Below are 27989 nucleotides of genomic sequence, written 5' to 3' on the forward strand. Positions count from 1 at the left end.
GGCCATGCCAGGCTCTGTATGAGAGTCCAGAGATATGCTGATGACAAGACCGGTTTCTACTCCACCTCTGCCAGCAAACATGGACTCACAGAGAGGTCAGCACACTTTCTGCCCTTACTGCACCTGGTAACACACCTCTAAGCACGTGGTGCCCTTATCAACCTTCAGGCAAAGTATCTGTTCATGCGTCAGCCTCTTCTAGAATCCCTAGATCACAAACTGCTCGAGGGCTCAGAGCTCAGCGCATGGTAGGTTCTTGATCATTGTGGGCTGAGCTAAGCAAGATCACAACAGACAACCTTCGCTGAAAATATATAGGCAAATGCACATAGACACAGGGCCACTGCACACATCTTTTCGAGTGCCAAGCTTAAAAAAAGAGCACAGTTCATTACAAAAGGGGGCACTTGACACAACTTGAGACTTAAATAAAATTTGTACTTAACAGACCATGTTGTTAGCAACAGTTCACATTTCAGTACTTGCAATAAAGCTTTATGGCCCTTTATATACCCAGAAATTTCCTTTTCCATATCCCCAGGTAAAGTCAGAGAATGGGGAGCCAGTGCCTGCCTCAACGAATACAATGAGAACCATTTTGCTAATTGCTAATCTTTTTTTAAGAAGATGTTTTGTTATGGAGTCATGTTTCCTCTCAACTATGTGAATTCCAGTTTGAGAAAAAGTGGGAGAAGGAGCCTGTCCTCTGAAGGCTCTCTTAAGTCTTTCATGAACTTTAAATAACTTTGGAACTCATCGGCCACACCCTGCTGATGAGTGCAGTGCCAGTAACCCAGGAGTGATTTTGAGCAATATCGGTGGGTACTGGGAGAAACAAAAAATTTATACAATTTGAAATGTGAAGATATTAGCAAAGCTAAATAGATCGATAGAAACTACTAAAAGCCATAAGAAATGCTATTTAACCTTTTCACTTGCCACTCTCTCCATCAGTTTCATTATTAAGTAGTTAACATGTGCCTTAGCTATTCAGATAAAATCATCAGCAAAGGAGGGTCAAGCTCTGAAGTGTACATCTAAATGGAGACCATACCCTACAGTGATCAAAAGTTTGCTGGGAAAAGGTGATTCTAAAAATTGAGTAGGGGTTTATAAATTGGCTGCAACCGCTATTTAAACAGCAAAATTTCAGTGGACCATGATAATGATGGACAACATGGCAAGTTTTCATCAAACGTAGATCGAAACCATTGCTTTCACAGTTCAACTTCTGTTACACACACAAACCGACTTTAAGTTAGACCTGCATAAAGAAGGGAAGGGAATGCGCCTCACTCCAGAGTGTGTTGTAGGAGAACGATCTTCCACTTGGCAGGTGTAGAGCTCTGGGTTCAAATTGCAGCTCTACCCCTTGGAAGCAACGTGATTTGGGGGGAAGTCAGGTTGCTTACCCACTCTGAACCTCAGTTTTCTCATTTCTAAAACAGCAGGGAGGTGGAGGGATGACACTGCCAGCTTTTTCAGGGTTCTTGAGAGTCACCTCCAGGATGAGATGTCACAAGTCAGAGGGCAAAGCATTTCAACTTTCTTCCTTCTCTTGATTTCCTCTGCTGACTCTCTCAGACAGAAGCAACCAAGGAGCCGAATAGTTAAAAGGCAAAAAGGGAAGGAAAAGAAGTGGGCAGGAGAGACAAATGATACATAAACTGGAACTGGATGCTGCCTCTCTCTCCCTTCCCTTTACCCAGTCGAGGTGTGTGATGCAAATTTGAATACCGGGTTTAACTTTTTAAAAAAGTATACATTGGCATATATATGCCATTCAGTAAGTGGCTCAGGTGCTGAGAAGTTGTTAATATTAAACTGCCCTAAGAAGATATATTTTATAAAATAGAAACACAGTGAACCAAAGCACACAGCACTCGAATATAACTTCCTTTGTTTTCATATTTTAGGAAGTTGTTCTAAGGTGGCCTTTGAACCTTTGTAACCCTTCTGAAGAAATAATGGATGCATGATGGGCTGGCCTTGGAATCTGTGAGCCCTCATTCGGGGAATTCACAGAAAATGCTACATCACAAAATACTTTTTAAAAAACCTCTTCCCAGGGTCAGATTCCATATCCAGTCAAAATATGGCATCTCTTAACTGGGGGAAATTGCTCAAAAAGGATAGCTCTAACTAGTGTGCCACTTAGACTTGAGGGTTCAAAGAGAGGTCTCTCCAAGTTTCAGAAGACTTCAGGCCACTGAAAACCCACAACCCACTTGGTGGTTTTGATTCCTCCAGGATACACACTGAGGTGGTTGAGAACCATCTTTCACACCTGCTTAAGTAATCATGCCCTTGGCAGAGAAACTGATCACATTTGGGAGAGCAGTCACTGAGATGGAGGGAAGCTCAGAGTGCCTGGTTCCCACACTTTGCGTTATTAAAGGCATGCAACCCCTTTCTAAGTAGTGAATGTAGCTTCCCCCAGGTTCCCACTACCTAAAGACCAACCCTCCCAGCACGGTCCGGAAATGCTGAGGAGTCCTTTAAAATGCACCTTATTTCTAACTACATCACTGAGGGACTCTTCTACTTATTTATTCTGCCGTCTTGAAACAAACGGGGAAGTTTTGCTTCCATATCGTCTTCGTTTTTTCCAAAATTGCCATTAGGCACCGAAACGAGTTGGGCACCAAATCATTTCTCAGCTAGAATTTAGAACTTAACAACGGACTCGTCTCAAGCTTTGCAGAGAAAAATAGCATTTTAAAACGCACTGTCGGATTCTTTTTTTTTTTTTTTTCTTCAGACGAGAATACACCTAAAAGGAAAAAGGCCATCCCCTCCTCCCAAGGCAGAAAAACAGCATAGCCCAAGCAGCCCGTTTCCTACCCAGCCAATACAATAATGCTTTGTAAGCTGAGAGCAGCGCCCCGGTATAGAAGCTAAGTATAAACAGCTGAGAAGGATTAGGCAGTAGCTCCATTCTCATTTACATGAAAATCCTCCAAGCATCGTTTTTCCTCGCTGGCTGCAGGCGCATAAGGAACTCTTTTGTGCCATAGCCAAGCATAACATTTGCATCCTTTGTCTTTACTTACCAGTCGAGGCTGTGGGCATGTGTGCTCTATTTCCTCCATGGTTTCTGAGGGAGGCTCATTGGAAAGGGATTTTGGGATACCTGTTTCTGACTCAGCATCAGTGGTAAGTACTGGCATGGCCAGCGAATGCTCCCTCCAGCTCTACACCCTCTGTGAGTCTCCTCCCAGGCAGAGAATGTTTTCTTTGTCACGTATTTCTCTCTTCTTCACCCATCCCCCTTCTTCGCCCCTTCTTTCTGTCTCCCCTGGGGGGGGGGGGGAGTGAAGAGGTTACCCCCTGACCCCCGCCCGATTCCTTCTCGGAGAAGCCAAAAAGGCAAGGCCTCAGTTTATCACTATAACAACCAGACGGCACTGGAGCGGCGGGTGCGGGATACAGTACCTCATTTGCATGGAGCGCGCTGGTTGGCTACTGTCATCATAGTACCACTCCGCCGGGGAGCGGCCGGGCCCCATTGGCTGGCCGGCCGTGCCCACGGGGCCCGAACTTGCTGCTTTTGTTTCTTCTGCTTAATTCAGTTGCAAAGGTCCCTGTCCACACGGGGCAAGGAATCCGCGCTGCGCTGCCCAGCTAAGAGAAACCCGCTTCCCGAGGAGCCCGGGACTGCTTGGCGAGGACCGTAACAGACCCGCGCTATAAGGAAGGCCCACGTCCCTGGCATGTTTCCCTGGCAAGGGTGTTTGATGTGCTAGAGTCAGAATTTTGCTAAGTAAGAGTCACCCTGAAGACAAAGCAGGTGCCCTCAATTGCCAGCTGGCCTCGGAGGGCCTCTCGGGGCATTCACTGTGCGTACCTGCGTGTTGCGCACTGGCAGCCCCTGTCCAAGGCCTGGGGTAGCCCCAGAGCCTACCCCTGGGCTGCCCTGGGAGCAATTTGAAGGAGGTGGACTCTCTGACAACTTGCCTCCCGCCTCGGGCTGCCCCCCCCCCCCCACCCAGTTGCTGTCTCCCGCGGCCACTTCTCCCTCTCCCCGGCCATTCAGAGTTTCCTCAACGGACCCTTCCTTCTTGCCCTTGTCTGCCTTTCAATGCACTGTTCCATAAACTGGTCTCTTATTCTTCTGCTCCCGTTTTACCAGTCGTGGGGGCCATTTCCTAAGCACGCTGCTCTCAGCCAAGTGCTCACGGCAGTCACAGAAACCATCCAGTTGAGGGCTTAGTGATGACGTGCCTTAATGTCTAAATCATCCATGAATATCTCCCATTTTAAGAGGGGTGCTCTAAAGACACACACTCAAACATTTACAAAGGTATTCGTTCTAATGAAATACCGCACTGTTAGTAACATTAATAAAACTCATGGTAATTGCTAGCATCTATTAAGCACAGGCACAGTGCTAAGGACTTTACCCAGATTTTAATCTTCATTTGAACCCAAAGAAGTCGATCCTATTATTAGCCCCATTTCACAGGTGAGGAAATTGCAATTTAGAGTAATTGCCCAGAGCCTCAAACTTAAAAGCAGAGTTGCGGGGATTGGAAAGATTTGCAGGGGAGGTTGGGGAGGAGCCGGGATGTAGCAGGTGCAGTAGTGTAGAAAAAGGAACTTGGTAGGAGTTCTCTTAAGACAAGTCCCTGGGTTTCTAGGGCTTTCATTTTATTTTATTTTATTTTATTTTATTTTTTAAAGATTTTATTTATTTATGAGAGACACACACACACAGAGAGAGGCAGAGACACAGGCAGAGGGAGAAGCAGGCTCCATGCAGGGACCCTGACATGGGACTCGATCCCGGGACTCCAGGATCATACCCTGGGCTGAAGGCAGGCGCTAAACCGCTGAGCCACCAGGGCTGCCCTAGGGCTTTCATTTTAATGTATACCAGTGGTTTTCATCCAAGTGTGGTCCAGGACCAGCAGCACCAATATCAGCATCATCTGGGAGCTTGTTAGAAATGCAGATTACTGGCCCCTCAAGACCTGATTCTGTAGGTCTGGGATGGAGCCAGCAACTGCATTTCTAACAAGTTCCCCTGATGATACTAATGCTGCAGGTCCAAGGACCATACTTTGAGAACCAGTAGTCCAAAGGATGGAATAAAAATACTGCACTGCCTCCCTCACAGAACTTGGGAGATCAAATAAATATCATGTGAAAGCACTTTGTAAATTAGAATGTGGTATACTAATATAAGGGGCTTCGTTTTCATTACTCCTTGAATAAGCAAAGGGAGCTAGCCCTAAAAGAAAAAGAAAATGGGTCCTGCAGCATAGATTTACAGTCTGATGGTTACAGATCCTGGCACGTTGAATGACATCACTTGACGTCGCCGTTATTACCTATGCTTAAGAGACCTCCAATAATGTAAGGATTCCAGTGACCTGGGTCATCTGAAAAAGGGCTGTCCTGCCCACTTCCTACCTGCCCTATCTGCCCTCCTGGAAACACAAAACACCTCAAGCTGCAAGCTTAGCTCTAACAAGTCCTTCAAGCTGGCAGAGCCAAGCCCTCCATTACTTTTAGGAGGTCCTTTCCATCCGTGCTGGGGGATATGGGCGTGATATTGTTCATGTAATCTCAGTATTTCCTTTGCCTCGTGGTGGCAGTCCTCAAAGGAGTAGCAAAAGCAGCCCTGGAGACTTGTCAGAAATTCCTACTCCCCACCCCAGATCTACTGAATCAGAAAACTCAGGTAGTAGAGACCAGGAATCTGTGTTTCAATAAAATCTCCAGGCTTTAGAGGCATTTTGCCATATGCTAAAGTTTGAGAACCACTGTCTAGAGCCACACAGTCTCATTGGAAAGCCCTTCACCCCCTCACCCTCCTTGGGTCCTGGGCCACCAAGCTGCCAGCTGGTTCCTAATTGGTCCTCTAATTCCTTCTCTAGAACAGGAGGCTCACCTGTCCACCTGCCTATTTTACAGAGATCTGGTGTCTAGCGGGGTCTTGGTGGGAGTTATTTTAACTTGGGGACTTCCTACTGCTATTAAGGTGATTAGCTGAGAATGACCAGTTAATTCCACAGTATGGAATTAAATATCCCATAACCCTCCAGGGTTTATGCCAAGAGAAAGGGGTTGGCTATAAAGGGATAACAGAAGGGAAGTTATTGGGATGATGGAATTGTTCCCTGTCCTGATATAATGGTCACTCAAACCTATACATGCGTTAATGTTGTTAAAAACTCTGTGGAGGATATTTGTCAGTACATGCTGACAGCCTTTAGAACGTTCATGCCGTTTGACCTAGGAATTCCCCTTGGGAATTTATCCCCAAAGAAATACTCAGAGAAGTACACAAATAATTATGTACAAAGACACTTAATGCAGAATTACTTACAGTTGGCAAAAACAATTTTACAACTTATAGCAATAGGAGTAATGGTTAAACAAGATACATTCATATAGTATTACACCTGCATTAACGGTCATGTTTTCAAAGAAAGTCTAATGCTATGGGAACGTGGTACCACGTCAGGTGGAAAAAGCATGCCACAGAATATGATACCAAAAAATGATCCCAATTATGGGATATGTACCTGCTTAGAAAAAGTACTGGTGGGAAATACACCAAGATGTTAATAATGACATCTTTGAAGTGTGGGATTAAGGGCAATTTTTTGCCCATAAAAATGAGTATATATTACCCTTATAGTCAGGAAAAAAGTTATGAAGTGCTGGGTATGGGGTCAGGGTGAGGCAGACAGACATTAGCACCTGACCAAATACAAAGAGGCAGGGACTCAGTGAGAGGAAATGAAGCTGGGAGGAGCCCTATCTCCAATTAGTCGAAGTAGAGGAAATGTTTTGGATGGAGGTAGGCTGTTGAGAAAAATCTCCAGGGAGCATTTGTGGACAGGGGTCCTAAGTCTCATACCTTCTGCCAGCAGGGTATGGCTTTAGTTGAGAACTTGTCAGATCAGTGCTGCCCCTCACAAGCACTCTTACCTTTATTTCTACCATCTGTCGGGGACCGCTTACATTCTTAGCACTATGCTTGGTACTTAGGGGATGCTTATAAGACCCACGACACCTAATCAGATACAAATAGTGGCCTTACTTTGCAGATGAGGAAACCAAGCCATAGCGATCAATCTTCACATCAGCTTGGAAGGGACCTACAAATGACATTATTCCCCCTACAAGCATTCTTCACTTCAACAACATCAAATTGTTGAAAACACCATTCCCAAAGATCTGCAGGAAGAACTAAAATTCTCTGAAATTTAAATTAAATCTCTCTGAAAGAGCAGAAGCTGTCTGAGCCCGATCTCCCCAGTCCTCATTGTGGTGGACAACAGGTGGCCCACTGCCACCTGCCAGCAAATGCGTCCCTCTGTCTGAGGGCTTCCTCTGGCCCTGGGAGACCCCCCACCAGCAGCACCAAGGAGGCAGGGTTGAGGGGTCAGAAAATTAGCAGCCCACATCCCTAAGAGCTCTCAACCAGTGACTGACAAGAGTGAAAGTATAAACATCCCACTGCTCTCAGCCCTCAAGGGGAATGACCCTGAATCCTATGCTCCACATGGACTCCCAGGGTTCCCCAATGGGACTAAGTTCCAGTTGCCAGAGTGGTAGCTGGCTTGACAGTGCACCCTCCATTGCCTGCCTTTCTTGCCTTGTCTTCCTTGCCCACACTCCTGTAGCTGTCTCCTCGACTCATTTCCCAAATGAACTACTTGAACTTGAATCTTTGTCTCAGGATCTGCTTCTGGGAAATCTCCCACTAAGACTATTTCCGTGCCCCATCACAGAGTGTTAATATCTGTTTCTTATGGCAAAATACCTTTTATATCCTCATATGGATGAGAATGAGCCATAACATCCTATGTAAATGTCCATTAGCCTATTTTTTTAAAGTAGGCATTACACTTAAGCTTTCTCTTTAAAAATACCTTTTTTTTCCCTTTTATTTTCCAATCTCTAATCTGGTCATCCTGTTAGAAATTTTATATACATTGGATAAAAGTGTTAGCTCAACCCGTACTGGTAACTTTAAATTATTTACCTATTGGGACACCTGGGTGGCTCAGTGGTTGAGGTTGAGTGTCTACCTTTAGCTCAGGTAGTGATCCCGCATGGGGCCTCCCCAAAGGGAGCCTGCTTCTCCCTCTCCTTATGTCTCTGCCTCTGTGTGTGTGTCTCTCATGAGTAAATAAATAAAATCTTTTTAAAAATTATTTAACTACAGTTAGTATGCCCCTACATATATGATACTGCTCTTAATATTTATCAAGAATGCCATATGTAAAACCTCCTTCTTTCTATATCTTTCCTCCTTACCATCAATCCTGGCTCCACTATTTCTTCCACCTTTCTTTTTTCTTTCTCATTCATTTTTTCCTCACTGCCTCAGATTTACCAAATAAGGAATTTAACACAAAGCAAGAAAGGAGACTGAAAAAGCAAGGTAAATTTGACAGAATTTAGAGTTTCCCGGAAACCATTATTACCTTCTATGGAATTTTGTCACTTCTATGGCTCTATTTTGAACCGCTTCCCAGGTTTCCACATGTGGCTTATGCTTTGGACCTAAAACCTAACATAAATCAGAAAGAATATTTCACCATACTAAGTAATGAAACCAGGCATAAATCCTCTTCACCTACTTTGGGAAAACTATGGTAATAAAAATATTTTCCCCAGTGTAAAGCATTTTACCTCTCACTTGGTGCTTTTACCTATTGAATTATATCATAATAGCACTCTAAGATGGACAGGTTTTAATACTAAAAATTTTCAAATGAGCAAACAGAATCAGAGAGGTTAAGTGTCTTGAGTAAGGTCACACAGTAATGGGCCAAACTACCACTTGAATCCAGGTCTCCTGAATCAAAGTTCAACTCTGTTTTCCACCAAACTGCACTACATCACTTTTTAATCTAGCTATATTTGCTTTGTTAACAAGGCTACTAAGCTACCTCATGCATATTTCATCATCCCAAACACCCCCTTCACTGCTTTTCTATTGAATTCATGTAACATGAAGCACTCTTCACTTATATTCATTCACTTCATTTCCTGTCTCTAAAATCATGGACCTGGACTCACCATAGGTGCTTGCATTTACTTAAGAGAGAAAAATAAACACAGATGCATTTCCAGATTCACCAGTGGGTCAAGAGGCAGGCTGATACAGGTCCACGACCTATACAGGCCATTAGGGGGAAAATAATGGACATAAAAAGTAGTCAGAGATTCAAAGCTTATTTTTTGAAAAACAAAACCAAGAAGATACAATGAAAGTGCTTTATTTTATTCTTAACGTGGATTTTCTTCTTTTTCTGGTCTCTCTCATAACTAAAAAAGAATTAACTTGGGCTCAATCATTTGACCAAAATGTATTGAGTCTAAGCACAGTTTTGTTTGTTGATTTTATTTATTATTTATTATTTATTTATTTATTTATTTATTTATTTATTTATTTATTTATTTGAAAGAGAGCACAAGCAGCAGAGTGGCAGGGAGAGGGAGAAGCAGGCTCCCTGCTGAGCAGGGACCCAGGGATTATGACCTGAGCAGATACTTAATCAACTGAGCCACCCAGGTGCCCCTATTTTTATTTTTTAAAAGATTTTATTTATTTATTTATTTATTTTGAGAGAGAGAGAGAGGGAGCATGAGCAGAGGGAGAGGGAGAAGCAGATTCCCAGATTAGCAGTGAGCCCAACCCGTGGCTCCATCCCAGGACCCTGAGATCACTACCTGAGATGAAGGCAGATGCTTAGCCCACTGAGCCACCCAGGCACTCCTAAGTGTTAAGGGACTAGAGAACAGCTGCACAGACCCAACGTGACCAACCTCCTCCATGAATGAAAATGCCACTAACGAAATGTCATCTTACACCTTATATTTAAAAGAAATAAATATTTGATGTAAGTCAGAGATGAGCAGTCAGGAGCTCCATTTGTTAGCATTCAAAGACACCATGCCCCAATGGTTGTGCCTGTGTTCTAGACGGTCCTAAAGAGGTAAGTTGTTTTTACTGACATGAGAAGTATTTATCTTGTATTAAGATAATTTTATCATAAAATATAGGGGATAAAATCACCTATAAGTAGAGGACATTTTGTTTTGCTATAGCAAAACAGATATGATAGCAGCTTTTTTTGCATAAATTAAAGGTGCCCTTAGCTGGAATAAATCATTCTTATTGACATTAGCAGCTGTGTAGTCAGTAAAGAATTATTGTTGCTATTACTTGGTGGTATTTATAAACACTTTTATTTTCTAAGTGCTTTACAATCACTTATTGTCTAATTAATATCTAATCATCTGTTTACAAGTAATAATCACACATGTAGCGCAGTTTAATCAAAACTCCAAATGCAGCCGCCATCATACTCAAGAATATTGTGTAAATTTTGGTCTCTTCTTGATGGGGTTTGGGTCCAGACATATGGCTGAAACAGATACGACAGGAAAAAAAATGAATAAAGATTCCCCACTTGGATTTCAGTTTAATTTGGATCCACAATTTTTCATGCCAAACATATTGTCTGAACGTCAGTGGATAAGTAAAAATAGAGGTAACCTTCCCCTACTTAATGGCTCAATTACACATAGAAAATTTTTAATTTAAGCCACAAAATTGGATGATAGTTTGTAATAAATGTTCATGGGCAGGCAATGATCGAACATTGGAAGTGTGAATTACAATCACTGTTTCAGTGACTATCATGAAAAAGATCAAATTTACCAAAGGTGGCTTGGGGACCATCAAGCTTAATCTGATACAGTTTCAAGTCTAGACCAAGCTACGGTCAGTACAAACACCTGCCAGACGGAATTACCTATGGAGTGTGAGTGGAGGCCCTACTAGCACCTGTCAGTCTCCCCAGATGTTATTCTGTAAGTAATTATGGTAACTATGGAAGAATTTTTTTAAGCAGGTGAGGGCTATGCATATTAATGCTGTTTGTCCATAAATTTTCCTACAGGTAGAATTGGTGAGTCAGGGTACTTGCATTTTCAAAGTTTTTTGTACAGGATTTTTGATACTATTATCAAATTGTCTTCCAGAAGAGTTGGCCAAATTTACACTTCTGATACTCCTTTTTTTTAAATAAATTTATTTTTTATTGGTGTTCAATTTACCAACATACAGAATAACACCCAGTGCTCATCCCGTCAAGTGCCCCCCTCAGTGCCCGTCACCCATTCCCCCTCCACCCCCCGCCCTCCTCCCCTTCCACCACCCCTAGTTCGTTTCCCAGAGTTAGGAGTCTATGTTCTGTCTCCCTTTCTGATATTTCCCACACATTTCTTCTCCCTTCCCTTATATTCCCTTTCACTTCTGATACTCCTAAAGAGTTGTCTTACTTGGCTATTGATATGCTGAAACCAGTTTCCTTCCTTCTTGCTTTGCCCCCGGGCAGTTTCCCACTACAGCAGCAAATACTGCAGTGTCCTGAGGATTGTGCCCGGTGCCTTGCGAATGTCCTGCAAATGCACTTGACTGGCAAGTGAGTGAGCAAAGCCATCTGACCAGGATGGGTAAATCCATTCACAGGTAAACCTTGGGCTTTTTACTAACTGATTTTGAAGGGCATGGACTCCAGAGTGAAATCTTCATCTTGCAAAATCTGCACCCAGAATCTTTGCCCAGAGAGAGATTTGGTCTGGGGGCACCTGACTGGCTCAGTAGGGGGGGGAGCGTGAGCCTCTTGATCTCAGGGTTGTGAGTTCAAGTCCCACATTGGTTATAGAGATTACTTAAAAATAAAATCTTTAGGGATGCCTGAGTGGCCCAGTGGTTGAGCGTCATGCCTTCGGCTCAGGGCATGATCCCGAAGTTTGAGGATCGAGTCCCACATCAGGCTCCTAACATGGAGCCTGCTTCTCCTCTGTCTGCCTATGTCTCTGTCTCTTTCTGTCTCTCATGAATAAGTAAATAAAATCTTAAAAAAAAATAAAATCTTTAAAAAAGAGAGAGATTTGGTTTCATCCTCTGAATTAGTTTCCTATGGCTCTTGTAACAATCTACCACAAATGTCATGGCTTGAAACAACGCAAATGTACTATCTTAGTTCTGAGGGTCAGAAGTCTGAGATGGGTCTCAGTGGGCTAAAATCCATGTCTCAGCAAGACTGCATTTCCTCCAGAGGCTCTAGGGGAAAGTCCATTCCCTTGCCTTCTGTAGCTTCTAGAGCTGCCTGCATTCCTTGGCTCACAGCCCTCTTTCTTCCTTCTCCAGAGCCAGCAACCCCATCACTGCAGCCTCTGCTTCAATAATCACATCTCTAACTCCCCTGCCTGCCCCTTTCACTTGAAAAGACCCTTGTGATTACACTGGGCATTTGGATAATACGGGATAATGTCTTGCATCTCAAGATCTTTAACTTCATCACATCTGCAAAATCCCTTCTGCAGTGTCAAGTAAGACAGTTACAGGCTCCCAGGTTCTGGGAATTAGGATGTAGACATCTTCATAGGGACCATTATTCTGTCTACCACACATTCCTTAGCATGAGCTGGACCAGGTATCTTACCTCCAGATATTTGAACGATACATTGCCTATAATTTTAAAACATAGTAATTTGTGAAACCCTGCTTTGTGTCAAGTACAGGCACTGTGCCAGGTTTGCAGATAAGAATCAGTGCAGAGAGAAGTTAATTTGCCCAAGGTCACAGAGCTGGTCAGTGGCGGAGCTGGGTTTCAAACTCAGACCTGTTGGACTTCTGTTTGTTGTATGCTGTGTCTGTAGTTCATTTCCCATGCTCTGCTCACTCTGCTCTCTTTGGATAGCTTCGTGTTGAAAGCTTTTCACTTAGTTTGACATTTAATGATACAGCCTAGCTAGATAAAACCTTTTATTAAGCCCCTATAAGTCTCATATTTGACTCCTTCGGAGGTGCCAGTGGAGGATGTCATTAGGAAACACTCATTGAAGATGATGTCTCCACATGCTCTAATAAATCCTCCCCAAAGTAGCATCAGGTGGGTTCTTTCTCCATAATACAAACAGAAGGGGACTCGCCAGGTCATGTTCTCTGTGGGTGAAATGTAAATCTGTGAATAATATCAGGTGGTGCCAGTGAGAAGCGATCTTTCCAATAGCCTACAAGTATATTTACTATCTTATTCTTGAAAGAAGAGAGCCTGACATTTGAGGGGTCTTATTTCATGTCTTAAGTTTCTCATCCTCTCCTTCACTTTGCAAAATTCTCAGCCTTGGCTACACATGACAATCACCCAGGGAGCTTTCAAAACCACAGAAGCCTGGTTCCCACTCCCTAGAGATTCTGGCCTTATTGGCATGGGCTGCATTAGGACTTTTAAAAATACAGAACCAGGGCAGCCTGGGTGGCTCAGCGGTTTAGCACTGCCTTAGCCCAGGGCCTGATCCTGGAGACCCAGGATCGAGTCCCATGTCAGGCTCCCTGCATGGAACTTGCTTCTCCTTCTGCCTGTGTCTCTGCCTCTCTCTCTCTCTCTCTCTCTCTCTCTCTCTCCCCCTCTGTGTGTGTGTGTGTCTCTCATGAATAAATAAATAAAATCTTTAAAAATAAAAAATAAAAATAACCAAAAAAAGAATTGAGAGCCACAGAGGTGAAGCGAAGCAGAGCTGATGAGAGGCTTTATTAAACCATAGATTTGGGGGTGCTTAGGTGTCTTAGTCACTTAAGCATCTGAGTCTTGGTTTGGGCTCAGGTCATGATCTTGGGGTTGTGAGATCAGGCCCCGCATCCATTTCTATGCTCAGTGGGGGTCTCCTTCTCTCCCTCTCCTTCTGCCCGTCTCCCCACTCACGTGTGCTCTCTCTCTAAAATAGATAAATAAATCTTTTTTTAAAACAAAAGACCTAAGTTTTGATCCTCAACCATTAGGCTTTTTTCCAAAATGTCTATTTTGTTTGCATCAAGAGAAATAAACCCTATTAGTTTCTGTATCCCAAGAAGGCGATTATGTAAAAACCTTCAATACTCCAAAAGCAATCATTTTTAAAGATTTATTTATTTATTTTTAGAGAGAGAGCTCCTGTGTGCAGGGGGAGGGGCAAAGGGAGAGGGCGAGAATCTCTAGCCGACTCCACACTGAGCGTGGAGCAAGATGCTGAGCTGGATCTCACAACCCATGAGATCATGACCTGAGCCGAAAGCAAGAGTTGGATACTCAGATGACCGAGCCACCCAGTTGCCACCAAAAGCAATCATTTTAAACACCTATTCTACTTGAGTGCCAGGTGAGGGACTCTGTGGAATAACTCACTAACGGTGCTTGACAGTAACTATATACAGTCAATGTGTTTCTACAGAAGCCCATTCTTGCCACAAGAATAAATAATCTTCAGAAAGTTCATAAGCAAGTGTGAGATAAGCCGACTTCCAAAGAAAAATAATCTTTCGTTTCTGCAAAGTAGCCTAGATAACCTCACCACACCACTTAACGGTAGGAATTCTAAAGGAACAAAACCATTCTCATTAAACCATGGCAGTCCCAGGACACCTGGGTGGCTCAACAGTTGAGCACCTGCCTTTGGCTCAGGGCATGATCCTGGGATTTGGGATCGAGTCCCGCATTGAGCTCCCTGCAGGGAGCCTGCTTCTCCCTCTGCCTATGTCTTTGCCCCTCTCTGTCTCTCATGAATAAATAAATAAATATTAAAAAAATAAACTATTTAAAACCATGGCAGTCCCAAGCATATATAATACTACCAGTTGCTTAAAATATTTTTGGAATAATTCTTTTTGAAATTTTCATCATGGTCATTTTATAAGGCTACTTATGAAAATCAGTTTGTGGGATGGTGGAACATGCAACTCTTGGTCTCAGGGTTATGAGTTTGAGCCCTATGTTGGGTGTAGAGATTGCTTAAAAATAAAATCTTAAAAATAAGAAAATCAGTTTTTATATAATCAAATCAGTATTTTTTGGATCCAAAGAGGTACTAACCAGATTTCCAGATTTACCATTCACCTATCAAACTATCAGTTGGCTTTAGGTTGTTTCAAAAGTACCAGAAATAACCTTCGAGGATGATTGTGTCCTCTGTTGGCATTTAGTAAGAACAGAGAGGTGGCCTACTCTAGCAAAAATTTCCTGAAAGGCTAGAGATCTTTAGTGAGGAAGGTGACCCCAAGGCTCTAAGGTCAGTTCTTTAGAGCAAAGTTTCTAATACTTTAGTATGCATAAGAATCACCAGAGAATTTGTTAAACTAGTTTCCCAGGCCTCATTCCCAGAGATTCTAATTCAGTAGGCCAGGGAAGACCCATCATTTTGATTTTCTCTCCAGCTGGTATAGGTGCCTCCTAAGTCCCACATTTTGAGTAACACTATCATAGAGCAAAACTGAAGATAAAAATACTGATGTGAATATATAAGTTTTATTATCCTTTTGTCAAAAAGGACAGAAATTGTGAAAAGGACTCAGGAACCAACTTGGAGAGATTCTTGTCAGCCAAAGATGAAAAGTTTACACATCAATAAGGATGAGAATTGCAGTGGATCGAAATCCATCAAATATGTTTAAATCCACCTGTTCAAGGGCACATAGGTATCTCAGTCCATTAAGCGACCAACTCTTGGTTTCAGCTCGGGTCATGCTTTCAGGGTCATGAGATCAAACCTCTGGTCAGGCTCTGCACTCAGCATAAAGTCTGCTTGTTCTTCTCCCTCTGCCCTCCCCCCATCTAAAATAAACAAATAAATCTTAAAAAAATAAATCCACTTATTCATAATACTATTGAACAAAATCCCAAACAACCCTCAGTTGTCTGCATTGGTGGATGCAAGAGATCACACGCATTATTTTGAATAATGGAAGTCAGAGGGAAAGAATCAGGCATATATCTTACCTTTTCTATACAAATGTACTTCTGAGTGACTAAGTAGTAAAGAGAAGTGCATCATCTTGTAATGATAATATGAAGGTAATAAAAAACATGATGGATTGGATCACTCTATTTTATAAGCCCTAATGAATGATTGGATCTAGGCACTGAGCATCAACCACTACTAACATGACAAAAAGACAACCGCAAATATTATACACTCCTGAGAGAAAGAAGTACATATACCACCTATCAAATAGTTTGTCAAGCAAACAGAACCTGACTTCAATCACACCTCTTGATCTAAGACCAGTTTATTGGAAATACAGAAGGGATAAAGGAGTACGTTCACACCACAGGGATGTGATCAGCAAAATCCAGATTGTAGGAAGCTCTATGGGATGAAAAAAAAATTGCAGAATTATGTATCATCTATGTATTAGATGAAATCTAAAAAACACAGCAGTCACAGCAATGTGATGTATGCCCCATATTATTAGGATCCTAATTCAAAACACTGAAAAAAATTACATGTATGAAACAATGAGAAATTTGAACAGCTTTGGGGTTCCTTGGTAGCTCAGTCAGTTAAGTGTCTGACTCTTGGTTTTGGCTCAGGTCATGATCTCAGGGTTGTGAAATCAAGACTCATGGGGCTCTATGCTGGGCACAGCATCTGCTTGAGATTCTTTGCCTCTCTGCCTGCCCCTCCCCCAACTTGCACATGCACAGAAACACTCTCTAAAATAATAAAATAGAGATGCCTGGGTGGTTCAGTGGTTGAGCGTCTGCCTCCGGCTCAGGGCATGATCCCGGAGTCCCAGGATCGAATCCCACATGGAGGGCTCCCTGCATGGAGCCTGCTTCTCTCTCTGCCTATGCCTCTGCCTCTCTCTGTGTGTCTCTCATGAATAAATAAATAAAATCTTTTTTAAAAATAAAATCTTAAAAAAAATTTTGAACAGTTTCTGGATGCCATAAAAGAATTATTATTAAATGTTTCAGGTATAATGATTTTTTAAATTTTATTTTAGAAACATACAGTGTGGGGCACCTGGTTCAGTTGGTTAAGCATCTGCCTTTGGCTCAGGTTTAGATACCAGGGTCCTGGGATTGAGTCCCACAGCAGGCTCCCTGCTCAGCGGGGAGTCTGCTTCTCCCTCTCCCTCTGCTTGCCATTGTGCCTGCTTGTGCTTTCTCTCTCTCTCTCTGTCAAATACATAAGTAAAATCTTAAAAAAATAAATATACAGTGAAGTATTTGCAGATGAAATATATTGTGTGGGTGTGGGGAGCAGTTAGGGCTCTAGATGATTGGTTCTCAACTGGGTTCAACCTGGTCCCCCAATGTACATTTAGCAATGTCTGGAGACATTTTTGGTTGTCACATCTTGGGGGGTGATGCTCCAGGCATCTACTGGAGCACCTTCCTACAATGCACAGAGATAGCCCTCGACTGTGGGAGAATGGCTCTGCCCTGACACCCTTGAATGCATCCACATAGCTCATGTTGGCAAAGACTTGAACTTTGCCATCTTCAGCTCATCTGAATGTTGGCAGAATGCCTTGTGATATTCCTGGAATGTGAGAGGGAGGAGGCCTGTTAAGAGCTGCTTAGAGGCCACCTCCCACTTACCTCCCTATCTCCACTGTGAGACTCCCATGAGGCAATTTCTTTTTCTTTTTTTCTTTTTCAAAGATCTTATTTATCTACTTGACAGAGAGAGCATAAGCCAGGGGAGTCAGGCATAGGAAGAGGGAGAAGCAGGCTCCCCACTGAACATAGAGCCCAATGCGGAGCTTGATGCTAGGACCCCCTGGGATCATGACCCTAGCCAAAGGCAGATGCTTAAACAATTGAGCCACCCAGGTGCCCCTTTTTTAAAATTTTTTTTTAAGATTTTAAAATTTATCTTGGAAAGAGAGAAAGTGTGCAGGGGGCAGGGGTAGAGGGAGAGAGGGACTCTTAAGCAGGCTCCATGCCTAGCACAGAGCCCAATTTAGGGCTCGATTCCACAACCCTGAGGTCATGACCTGAGCCAAAATCAAGAGCTGGATGCTTAACCAACTAAGCCACACAGGCACCCCTCATGAGGTAGTTGCTAATTGCCTCTTAGGTTCTATTGAGGTATGTGGCTTCCTGCCCTGCCCCCCCCCCCCTCTGTATAGCACTGCAGAATAGAAAACCAGTTAGTTGCCATTTATAATAGGCTCCTCAGCAACAGGAGTCTAGAAGTCATCTGGCCTCTTTTGTTTCAGTGCTGTCCTTGGTGTGTGGGTCAAGAACTACAGGAAGCTGGCACCAAATGGCTACATGTCTTTCACTAAGTAAGTAATAAACTGTCTGAATCCAAAAGCAACTCAATGTACTTTTACCAGTCAAATCAGCCAGAACTCAGCTTTGGTCTTGTCTTGTGTGTGTACTGGGCACACATAATACACAGATCAATTATCCAGCCCCAAATGTTAATAAAGCCAAGGTTGAAAAGCTCTACAGGAAATAATATTGGTCCTAGGTTGATTGTTGAAGCTACGTGACAAATACATGAACACCAGAAATGGGAAGATGCTGTTTTGTCTAATTTTGCATATGTTTGAAAGTATCTCTAACAAAAGCTGTATTTTTAATTAAAAAAAATTTTTTTTAAGTAGGCTCCATGCCCAACGTGGGGCTTGAACTCATGACCCTGAAATCAAGAATTACATATTCTACCAACTGAGTTGGCCAGGCACCCCAAAGGATGTTATTTTTCAAACGATAAAAAAAGGAGAGAGAGAGAGGAAACAAACCACAAAAGACTCTTAACAATAGAGAACAAACTGAGGGTTGATGGAGAGAGGTGGGTGGGGGATGGGCTAGGTGGGGGGTGGGGATTCTAGAGGGCTTGTGATGAGCCCTGGGCATTGCACTTAGGTGACGAATCACTGAATTCTATGCCTGAAATCAATATTTCACTGTATGTTAACTAACTAGAATTTAAATAAAAATTAAAAATAAATAAACTAAAAAAATTGGTCACCTAGCCTTATTAGATATCTAACACTTTAAGTGCATATAATGAGGCAATATGCAAATAGGTACAAATTTGCCATCAGACTTCTAGCTCCACTACTAAATTACAAACTGTGTGTTCTTGGGCAAATTACTTAACCTCTTTAAACCTCAGTTTCCTCACCAAAAAAATAAGGCTAATTATGCCCCTGCAGTTTTTGTAGGGATTAAATATAAGTATTTAGCTAAGTGTTTTACTTAGATAACTTTATTAGGCCTCCTTCCTTTCTTTTTGTTTGCTACTCTCAATATAGAAATGCAAGGAGCCCTTCTTGTCACTTGGACAAGTAATTTTGATCCAGTTAATCTCTTTTCAAATAATTCTCTGGAAGAGCACCTGGGTGGCTGAATGGTTGAGCGCTTTTTTTTTTTCTTAATTTTATTTGTTCATGAGAGACACTGAGAGAGAGAGGCAGAGATGCAGGCAGAGGGAGAAGAAGCAGGCTCCATGCAGGGAGCCCGATGTGGGACCCGATCCCAGGTCTCCAGGATCACGCCCTGGGCCTAAGGCAGACGCTCAACCACTGAGCCACCCAGGCGTCCCTAAATAAATAAAATCTTAATAATAATAATAATAATAATTCCCTGGAAAATGTAAATGGCCCTGGTATAAAGCATTTGGTTCTAAGGGCTTAAAAGAACAAGCTATAGAGGGACCCTGGAAGGAATGTATGTGGTTAATTCATTAATTTTTTTTTAAGATTTTATTTCAGAGAGAGTGAGCATGTGCACAGGCGAGCTGGGGGAGGGGCAGAGGAAGAGGGGAATTTCAAGCAGATTCCATGCCAAGCGCAGCGGGAAGTTGGGTTCGATTTTAGCATCCCAAGATCATGATCTGAGCCAGAGTCAAGAGTTTGACACTTAACTGACTGAGCCACCCAGGTGCCTTAATTCATTAGTTCTTAATCACAGGGTCATTTTGTTTCACAGAGGACATTTAACAATGTCTGGAAACATTTTTGGTTGTCAAGACTGGGATGGGGCACTTGTATTAGCATATACTGATTAGAGACCAGGGATGCTGCTAAACATCCTACTATACGTACAGGATTGCTCCCCACGACAAAGAATTATCTGGCCCCAGGTATCATTAGTACCAAGGTTGGGAAACCCTGGGCTAAAGTGACCAAAACTCCTTGACGAAGCTTTTCCAAGATAATTAACTTTACCTTTCTTTGTTCTTGTTATCCAACAGATATAGGTTATTAAAGGCATGCTCAGGAGAAATCATTCAAAATGTGATTACTCCAGCTCTGTGGCCCTAATTTGTTATTCATTTCTTTATGAGAAAAAAATCTGAGTAGTGTTCTGATTTTATTGCCTTTGAGTTTCAAATAGCAAACTTGAAGCATGCACTGATTACCTTCTTAATTAATAGGCTGTGAAGGCAGGGCATCACTTTATTAACTAGTGGGAAGGATGTACCACCTCTCAACAGCTTAGTCGTCTTTATTCCCAACTGTGATGCCAATGGGGGAGATGAAGGGGATTCAGGCATTACTCCCCAAACAGATATATTTTTCTTGTTAAAATAGTTTATCTTAGTTTTGATGACACCTGCCTACCATGCAATTATTATTTTTTTAAAGATTTTATTTATTTATTCATGAGACACACACAGAGAGAGAGGTAGAGACGCAGGCAGAGGGAGAAGCAGGCCCCATGCAGGCGCCCAATGTGGGACTTGATCCTGGATCCTGGGATCAGGACCTGAGCCAAAGGCAGCCGCCCAACCGCTGAGCCACCCACTCATCCCACGTCCCCTTTTTTTTCCACATCCCCCCTTTAAAGTCAAGATACTTGGGGCACCTGGCTGGCTCAGTCAGTAGAGCATGTGACTCTTGATCTTCGAGTCATGAGTTTGAGCCTCATTGGGTGTAGAGATTACTTAAAAAAAGAAAATTCAAGATACTTGACATCCAGACCAAAATGCCATAGGTAAATGGCGGTAACTGTATTCAACTGGCAAACAATAGCAAGGCATGTCTGTGAGATGTGTTGTGTGTTTCATGATGCAATGGGGAAAAGATGTTTGAGAAGACAAAAAGTGGGAGAAAAAATCTGTATGGTGGTAGAATGGCTTAAGCATCTATGAGGTAGCTCCTTTTATTTTACCTCTCCCTCAACTCACTCCACCCCTTCTATGAAAACTACCCCACCTCGCAGCCCAGGGAATTGGGTTGGGACACCTGATTAAGAAGCCAAGCCATGGCCATGGTTGAGTGGTTTCTCAGATCCTCAGATTCCCTCTTTCAGGAACTAGAAATAAGAGATGGAGACTGAGTAGGTTAGGGGATTAGAGTAAATATGCCTGCAAATAACACTTTCTGAGATCTTCTCAAGCTGTTCTGGTTTCTTTCCTTGCTGAGATCTGCTTTTCAGCTTTCTGTGGATTCTTAGATAGACCTTTGCATTCCCCCTACTGTAAAAGCTAGCTTAGTGGGTACCATTCCTTGCCACCCAGCAACCTCTCTCTGAGACACGTATGTGCACATCTCCACTAGGAGATGAGACTAACAGTGAAATGAAGCCAAGGGCTAATAGGGAAAGGCCACTTAATGGTCATTTATGTTTCATGCTTAGGACCATCAAGGGATGACACTTCTTCCAGAGACGGTCACAAATAAATTCACCTTCTCATGGATCCTATAGTTCTAGATGTACCACACTTTTTTCATATACAAACTTACAACTCTTTTCGTGTTATTATGTCAAATCATTATTTATCTCATAATGTTACCTAATTCTCATTTGTAACCTTGATTTGTCTCTCATATTGTTCATTAACCCATCAACCAGACTTGGGAAGATCAGTTCACACCTCCAGGGTCTCTCCACTTTCTTACATCACTCACAGCCACTCAGACAGGCTTCTGCCTCCAGTATTCCGCTAAAACTCAGTCAAGTTTCTGTGTGTTTCTTAGCTCCACAGGAGGGTCTTTTAGAGCAGTGGTTCTTTCCTTGGGGAGATCTTGTGCCCTTCCCCAAGAGTGATTTTGCAGTGTCTAGACACAGTTTTTAAGAATATTTTATTTTTAAATAACCTCTATACTTAAGGTGGGGCTCAAGCTTACAACCCTGAGATCAAGAGTTGCATGCTCTACCGATTGAGCTAGCCAGGCACCCCTGGACACAATTTTGATTGTCAGAACTTGGGGGATGCTGATATCTGGTAGGTAGAGACCAGGGATGCTGCTAAACAGGCTACAGGTGCACAGTAAAGCTCTCCACAGAAAGAATTATCCAGCCCAAAATAATGCCAAGGTTGAGAAACTTCGCTATAAGGCAAAAGTGGGTCTTTGCAACACAATTCAAAATGGGCAGAGGGGGATCCCTGGGTGGCGGCAGCAGTTTAGCGCCTGCCTTTGGCCCAGGGCGCGATCCTGGAGATCCGGGATCGAATCCCACGTCAGGCTCCCGGTGCATGGAGCCTGCTTCTCCCTCTGCCTGTGTCTCTGCCTCTCTCTCTCTCTCTCACTGTGTGCCTATCATAAATAAATAAAAAATTAAAAACAAAACAAAACAAAATGGGCAGAGGATTTCAATAGACGTTTCTCCAAAAAAGATATACAGATTGCCAATAAACAGGTGAAAAAAATGCTAAACCTCATTAGTCATTAGGGAAATATAAATCAAAACCTCAATGAGATACCACTTCACACCCACTAGGATGGCTATGATTTTGAAAATGGAAAATAACAAATGTTGGTGGGGATGTGAAGAAACTAGAATCCTCATACATGGCTGGTGGGAATGTAACATGGTGCAGTCTCTTTGGAAAACAGTTTGACAGTTCCTCAAAAAGTTAAAAATAGAGAGGCACCTGGGTGGCTCAGTCATTTAAGCATCCAACTTGTGATTTTAACTCGGGTCATGATCTCATGGATTGTGAGATTGAGCTCTGTGCTCAACGGGAGTTTGCTTCAGATTTTCTCTTCCTCTGTGCCTCTGCCCTTCCCTCCTTCAAATAAATAAATTTGAAAAATCCTTTTAAGAAAAGTTAAAAATAGGGGCACCTGGGTGGCTCAGTCAGTTAAGCATCTGCCATCGTCTCAGGTCATGATCCCAGGATTCTGGGATCGAGGCCTGCATGGGGCTCCCAGCAGGGAGCCTGTTTCTCCCTCTCCCACTCCCCCTGCCTGTATTCTCTTTCTTTTGCTGTTAAATAGATAAATAAAACATTTTTTAAAAAGAAAAATTAAAAATAGAGTTACCATTTGACCCAGCAATTCCATGCCTAGGTGTATACCCAAGAGAATTGAAAACATATGTTCATAGGGTGTCTGGGTGGTACAGTTGGTTAAGCATTCAGCTCTTGATTTCAGTTCAGGTCTTGACCTCAGTGTTGTGAGATCGAGCCCCATATCAGGTTCCGCACTCAGTGGGGAGTCTGCTTGAGTTTTTCTCCCTCTCTCTCTGCCCCTCCCCACTGCATTTGTGTGTGTGTGCTCTTTCTCTCTCAAATAAATAAATCTTTTTTAAAAAAGAAAACATGTTCACAAAAATCTTGTACATAAATGTCATAAGCATTATTCACACTAACCAAGGAGTGGAACCAACCCAAATCTCCACTGTCTGGTCAATGGCAAAACAAATAGTGGTCTATCCATACAATGGAATATTATTTGGCCATAAAAAGGGATGAAATACAGATACATACTACAATATGAATGAACCTTGAAAAGATAAACTAGGGCAGCCCCGGTGGCGCAGCGGTTTAGCGCTGCCTGCAGCCTAGGGCGTGCGTGATCCTAGAGACCCTGGATCGAGTCCCATGTCAGGCTCTCTGCATGGAGCCTGCTTCTCCCTCTGCCTCTCTCTCTCTCTTTCTCTGTGTGTCTCTATGAATAAATAAATAATCTTAAAAAAAAGATAAGATAAACCAAGTGAAGGAAGCCAGACACAAAATATCACATACTGTATGATTCTACCTCTGTGAAATGTCCAGAATGGGCAAATCCGCATAAAAGAAAGTAGATTAGTGGTTGCCCGATGCTGGGGTGATTGAGGGGACAGAGGAGGTACTGCTAATGAGTACAGTTTTGGCTGGGATGATGAAAGTCTTCGAAAATTAAACTATGAGGAAGGTTACATAATGCTGTGAATATACTTTAAAAAACAATAAATTATACCCTTTATGATGTGGATTATATCTTTAAAACACTGGCTCTTTGAATCACCTGGGTGTCTATCACAAAGGAAGTACTCATTAAATAATGCAGTACCCCTGAAGCATGGAAGACAAACACAAAAAAGATATCCTTCCTACTCTGATTACTATTATTTTTAATCTTTTATATCTAAAGAGGAATAGGAGTGATTGCCTTAGCCTCCGAGTTAACCAACCTGCAGAACTAACCAGAGCTCTCCATTTCCGCCAAGGGTCCTAATAGCACTCTGAATGCTTCTATCTAGTAGGAGGCTACTCTTGAGAATGCCTGGGTATTTTAGCTCTGAACAGCTGAATTTTACATTTTACAAGAGTTAACTGAACTTCTACCCAAATCTATTTATGCCCATTGTGGTTACAATGATACAATTTAATTAAATGTTATGTAACTGATAAAAATGATGCAAAAAAGAGTTATTTTTAAGAAGCTGAATTGCTTTGGAAAGATAAACAGTCATGTGGCTTTTAAAAATTGCTGTTGATGGTTTAGCGCCTACCTTTGGCCCAGGGTGTGATCCCGCAGTCCCGGGATCGAGTCCCACGTTGGGCTCCCTGCATGGAGCCTGCTTCTCCTCTGCCTGTGTCTCTGCCTCCCTCTGTGTGTCTCTCATGCATAAATAATTAAATCTTTTTTAAAAAATTGCTGTTGAATTAGGTGAGGCCCAGACAACTGTAAGGGATGGGGAACTAGGATCCGAACTAGGATCCCCCCAAATCTATGATTCTGTACTCAGTGTTTTGAAAATATCTTGAGTTTTCACTTCATTTAGGATAAACCAAAAATGGAAATCATAGATATTGCATATGTGTATGCCTAATGAAAAAAAAGACAATGCAGAGTTCTAATCAGTGGTCCAATGAAAGGATTGGCAAATTCATAATATATTTATTTTAAGTTCAAACAAAATATTTAATGTATTATTTTTTAAAACAAATTTTTATTAGAAACATTTTCTTTTTTTAAAATTTTATTTTATTTATTTGAGAGAGAAATAGAGAACAAGCAGGGGGAATGGCAGAGAGGGAAAGGCAGGCTACCCGCTGAACAGGGAGCCCGATGTGGGTTCAATCCCAGGACCCTGGGATCATGACCTGGGCTGAAGGCAGAGGCTTAACCAACTGAGCCACCCAGGTGCCCCAAGAAACATTTTATCTTTCAATTAACTAACCTACTGGTCCCCACTGCATATGGTGAGAAGACTTTTACTGTGCTTCCTGGTGATTATAACTCTCCTACCTTGTATAATAGAGAAAACTCTACAAAGCTCTTTTATTAATTCTCCATTTTTGTATTGAATTCCTTGTATGATATTTACAGAAGTCCTTCAGTTGCCATCTCAAGGAAAGGTGTGGTAGCCACATGGAAAGGAATTTACGGGAGATTTGTACACAAGTCTTACCCGTGGCTCTTGGGGGCGGATCTAGTTCTGGGGAAGCTGAGGAAGAACTGTAGGGGTGGCGTCTGCCATCTCTGGTATCGCTGAGCAGATCCCACCTGGCCTACAGATATCGTAAGCCTACAGCAAGCCTAGGAGCCTGGCAGGATTTGGGGTGGAGAGCCCTGTGAACAGTGATCGCTACATCTTTGTTGCAGGTGTTAACTATAAAGTCACTCAGGTTAGAGGCTGGAGTCAAGCTGAAGTCGGTCTACCCAACAATGATGCATGCCTCAAAGGCTGGGTTGAAATTCATTCGTCCTCCCAGACCACCTAAAGTTGCTCTTAGATGAACAAACTCAGGAGTCTCCCTGAACAAGGAGGATACAGAATAAACAGGGATCTAACTTCCTTTCACTCATTCAACAAATCTATACTAAGCATCTACAGTGCAGCAGGAACCACGCATCCAAGATGAATGTGATAGTCCACACTCTCAAAGAATATACAGAGCAAGAATATATAGGTAGGGCAAACACTTAAGGATTGATTTTTTTAAGTAAATACTTACTATTAAAAAACTAATCATATCGTCTTTGCTTTCAGAAGAACTATCATTTAAATTCTTCTGTACTTTTATTTAAGACTTAATGGAACCGAAGATTTGAAGCAGATGATATTTTTCTTTTCACCCTGAGCTGAACTTTCCATTTTTTTCCTTTCTCTTCTCTTTCCATGTGTGTATCTGTGTGTGTGTGCATGTGTGTGTGTGCATGTGACAGAGAGAGAGAGAAAGAGAGAGAAAATTTCTAGTTCATGAAAAGTCAAAGAGAACTTTACAATGCTCTAATAGGGGTACCTGGCTGGCTCAGTCAGTAGAGCATGCTACTCTTGATCTCGAGGTTATGAGTTCAAGCCCCATATTGAGCATAGAAATTAAAAAAATTAAAAACGTTAAAATTTCTTTGTTTTATTTATTAAAATATTTTATTTATTTATTCATGAGAGACACACACAGAGAGAGAGGCAGAGACACAGGCAGAGGGAGAAGCAGGCTCCATGCAGGGGGCCTGACCTAGGTCTCCAGGATCACACCCTGGGCTGAAGGCGGGGCTTAACCGCTGAGCCACCCAGGCTGCCCATAAAACGTTAAAATTTAAAAAAAAGTGTTCTAATACCTGGGCAAGATTGAAATAGAGAGTACGTTTTCACATTACAAGTCCTCATTGCAAGAATGAGGCAAGATTAACTTGTGCCAGTTCTTGTATATCCTCTGCTCCAAAGCATATGAGAGCTAGTTCCAACTCCCTGAGAATAAAGGACAAAAATAAGAGAGGGCAGTAAGATTCCTTTTCTTTTCATAGTTTCCAGTACTGGGAAGACCAGAAGAACCCCCAGGTTTCAGCAGACACAGATTTCACCACTCACTCCCCATCTTTTTGTGTGCTAATTGAGCCATTTTGGTGAGCTGGAAGATTTCCAGGATGCACAATAGTCAGAGCTTGCTTAGAGGACCACAGTGGGTGGGCATCTATAGTTTAAGGAGAGAGATTAGTGTCCTCTAGAAACCCAGATTCAGTTGGAGCAGACATGGAGCGTGTGCACTATCTGTCAATTTTCAGAGTGAGAACTCTCAGCAGAGCATCCCATGGCAGTGATTATAGATCTACTGACTGGGTAAACAGGACATGGGACCCTTGGGTCAGTCTATCGTATAGTTGCCAAAGGAGACAAAGACTGTGCTGAGTTAGCTGCAGGTTGTGCAAATACATGCCTGTTGCTGTAACGTGAAGGAATTACAGATGGAGGAAAGGAAGGAAGCTTTCATTGTGTTTTGAAACAAAAAGTAAAGATGCAATATCTACTTTTCCTTAGTGGCTTTAAAAGATGCTCAGAGGGATGCCTGGGTGGCTCAGGGCTGCTCCCGGAGTCCTGGGATGGAGTCCCGCATCGGGCTCCCTGCATGGAGCCTGCTTCTCCCTCTGCTTGTGTCTCTGCCTCTCTCTCTCTCTCTCTCTCTCTGTCTCATGAATAGATGAATAAAATCTTTAAAAAAAAAAGATGCTCAGATATCTAAACTTCAGAAATTTGGAGTGTTCCAAATTGTTTAATTGCTTCCAAAGGAAGACTAAATATTTAGCATTCATTTATATTGTTTCAATTATTTTTTTTCTTTCTTTGCTTCTGGCTTATACACCAGGAATTTTCCTGACAGAAGACAAGGAAGTGACCAATCGTATTCTTTGAAGCTTACCGCTAAATTGAGGAATTGAGCTGTATTCTTGCTAAAAAGGAATCCACCTTGATATGACCGCTTCAAGCAAGCTGCAAGAATCCACCTCAGCTAGGGTTGACTGGGTGGCTCCGTCAGTTACGCATCTGCCTTTGACTTAGGTCCTGAACCCGGGGTCCTGGGATCGAGCCCTGCAACGGGGCTACCTGCTTAGTGTGGAGCCTGCGTTTCCTGACTCCTGTTCTGTGTTGTGCTCTCTCTCTCTCTCTCTCTAATAAATAAAATCTTTGTTTTTTTTAAAATAATCTACCACAGCTAAAGATTTAGAAATTCAAGTGTCATTCTTCTCTAAGTAACTCAAAATTCTCTTCTATCCTATTACCTGGAAC

The 27989-nt window shown here is 42.5% G+C and overlaps 1 protein-coding gene and 1 long non-coding RNA gene across 5 annotated transcripts in view; one reads left to right on the forward strand and one right to left on the reverse strand.

Moving 5' to 3' along the window:
- The window catches only part of PCYT1B (phosphate cytidylyltransferase 1B, choline), a 129516-nt gene that overhangs the window by 97505 nt on the left and 4022 nt on the right, over nucleotides 1-27989 (reverse strand). The window contains exon 1 of one of the 4 annotated variants that reach the window (XM_072744503.1): nucleotides 3054-3399. The exons of 2 other annotated variants lie outside the window; for them this stretch is intronic. In XM_072744503.1, the coding sequence (XP_072600604.1) occupies nucleotides 3054-3170 (117 nt within the window). In that variant the 5' untranslated portion in view covers nucleotides 3171-3399. Of the gene's footprint in view, nucleotides 1-3053; nucleotides 3447-27989 lie in introns of those variants that run through there. One more of the 4 variants, XM_025997431.2, reaches the window with a different exon arrangement.
- LOC112919099 (uncharacterized) lies at nucleotides 11395-27653 on the forward strand. The gene is made up of 3 exons (XR_003234813.2): nucleotides 11395-11506; nucleotides 18029-18097; nucleotides 27568-27653. It is a non-coding gene; the product is annotated as an uncharacterized lncRNA (long non-coding RNA).

The sequence above is a fragment of the Vulpes vulpes genome, chromosome X (genome assembly GCF_048418805.1).
Source record: "Vulpes vulpes isolate BD-2025 chromosome X, VulVul3, whole genome shotgun sequence".
Taxonomy (NCBI): Eukaryota; Metazoa; Chordata; class Mammalia; order Carnivora; family Canidae; genus Vulpes; species Vulpes vulpes.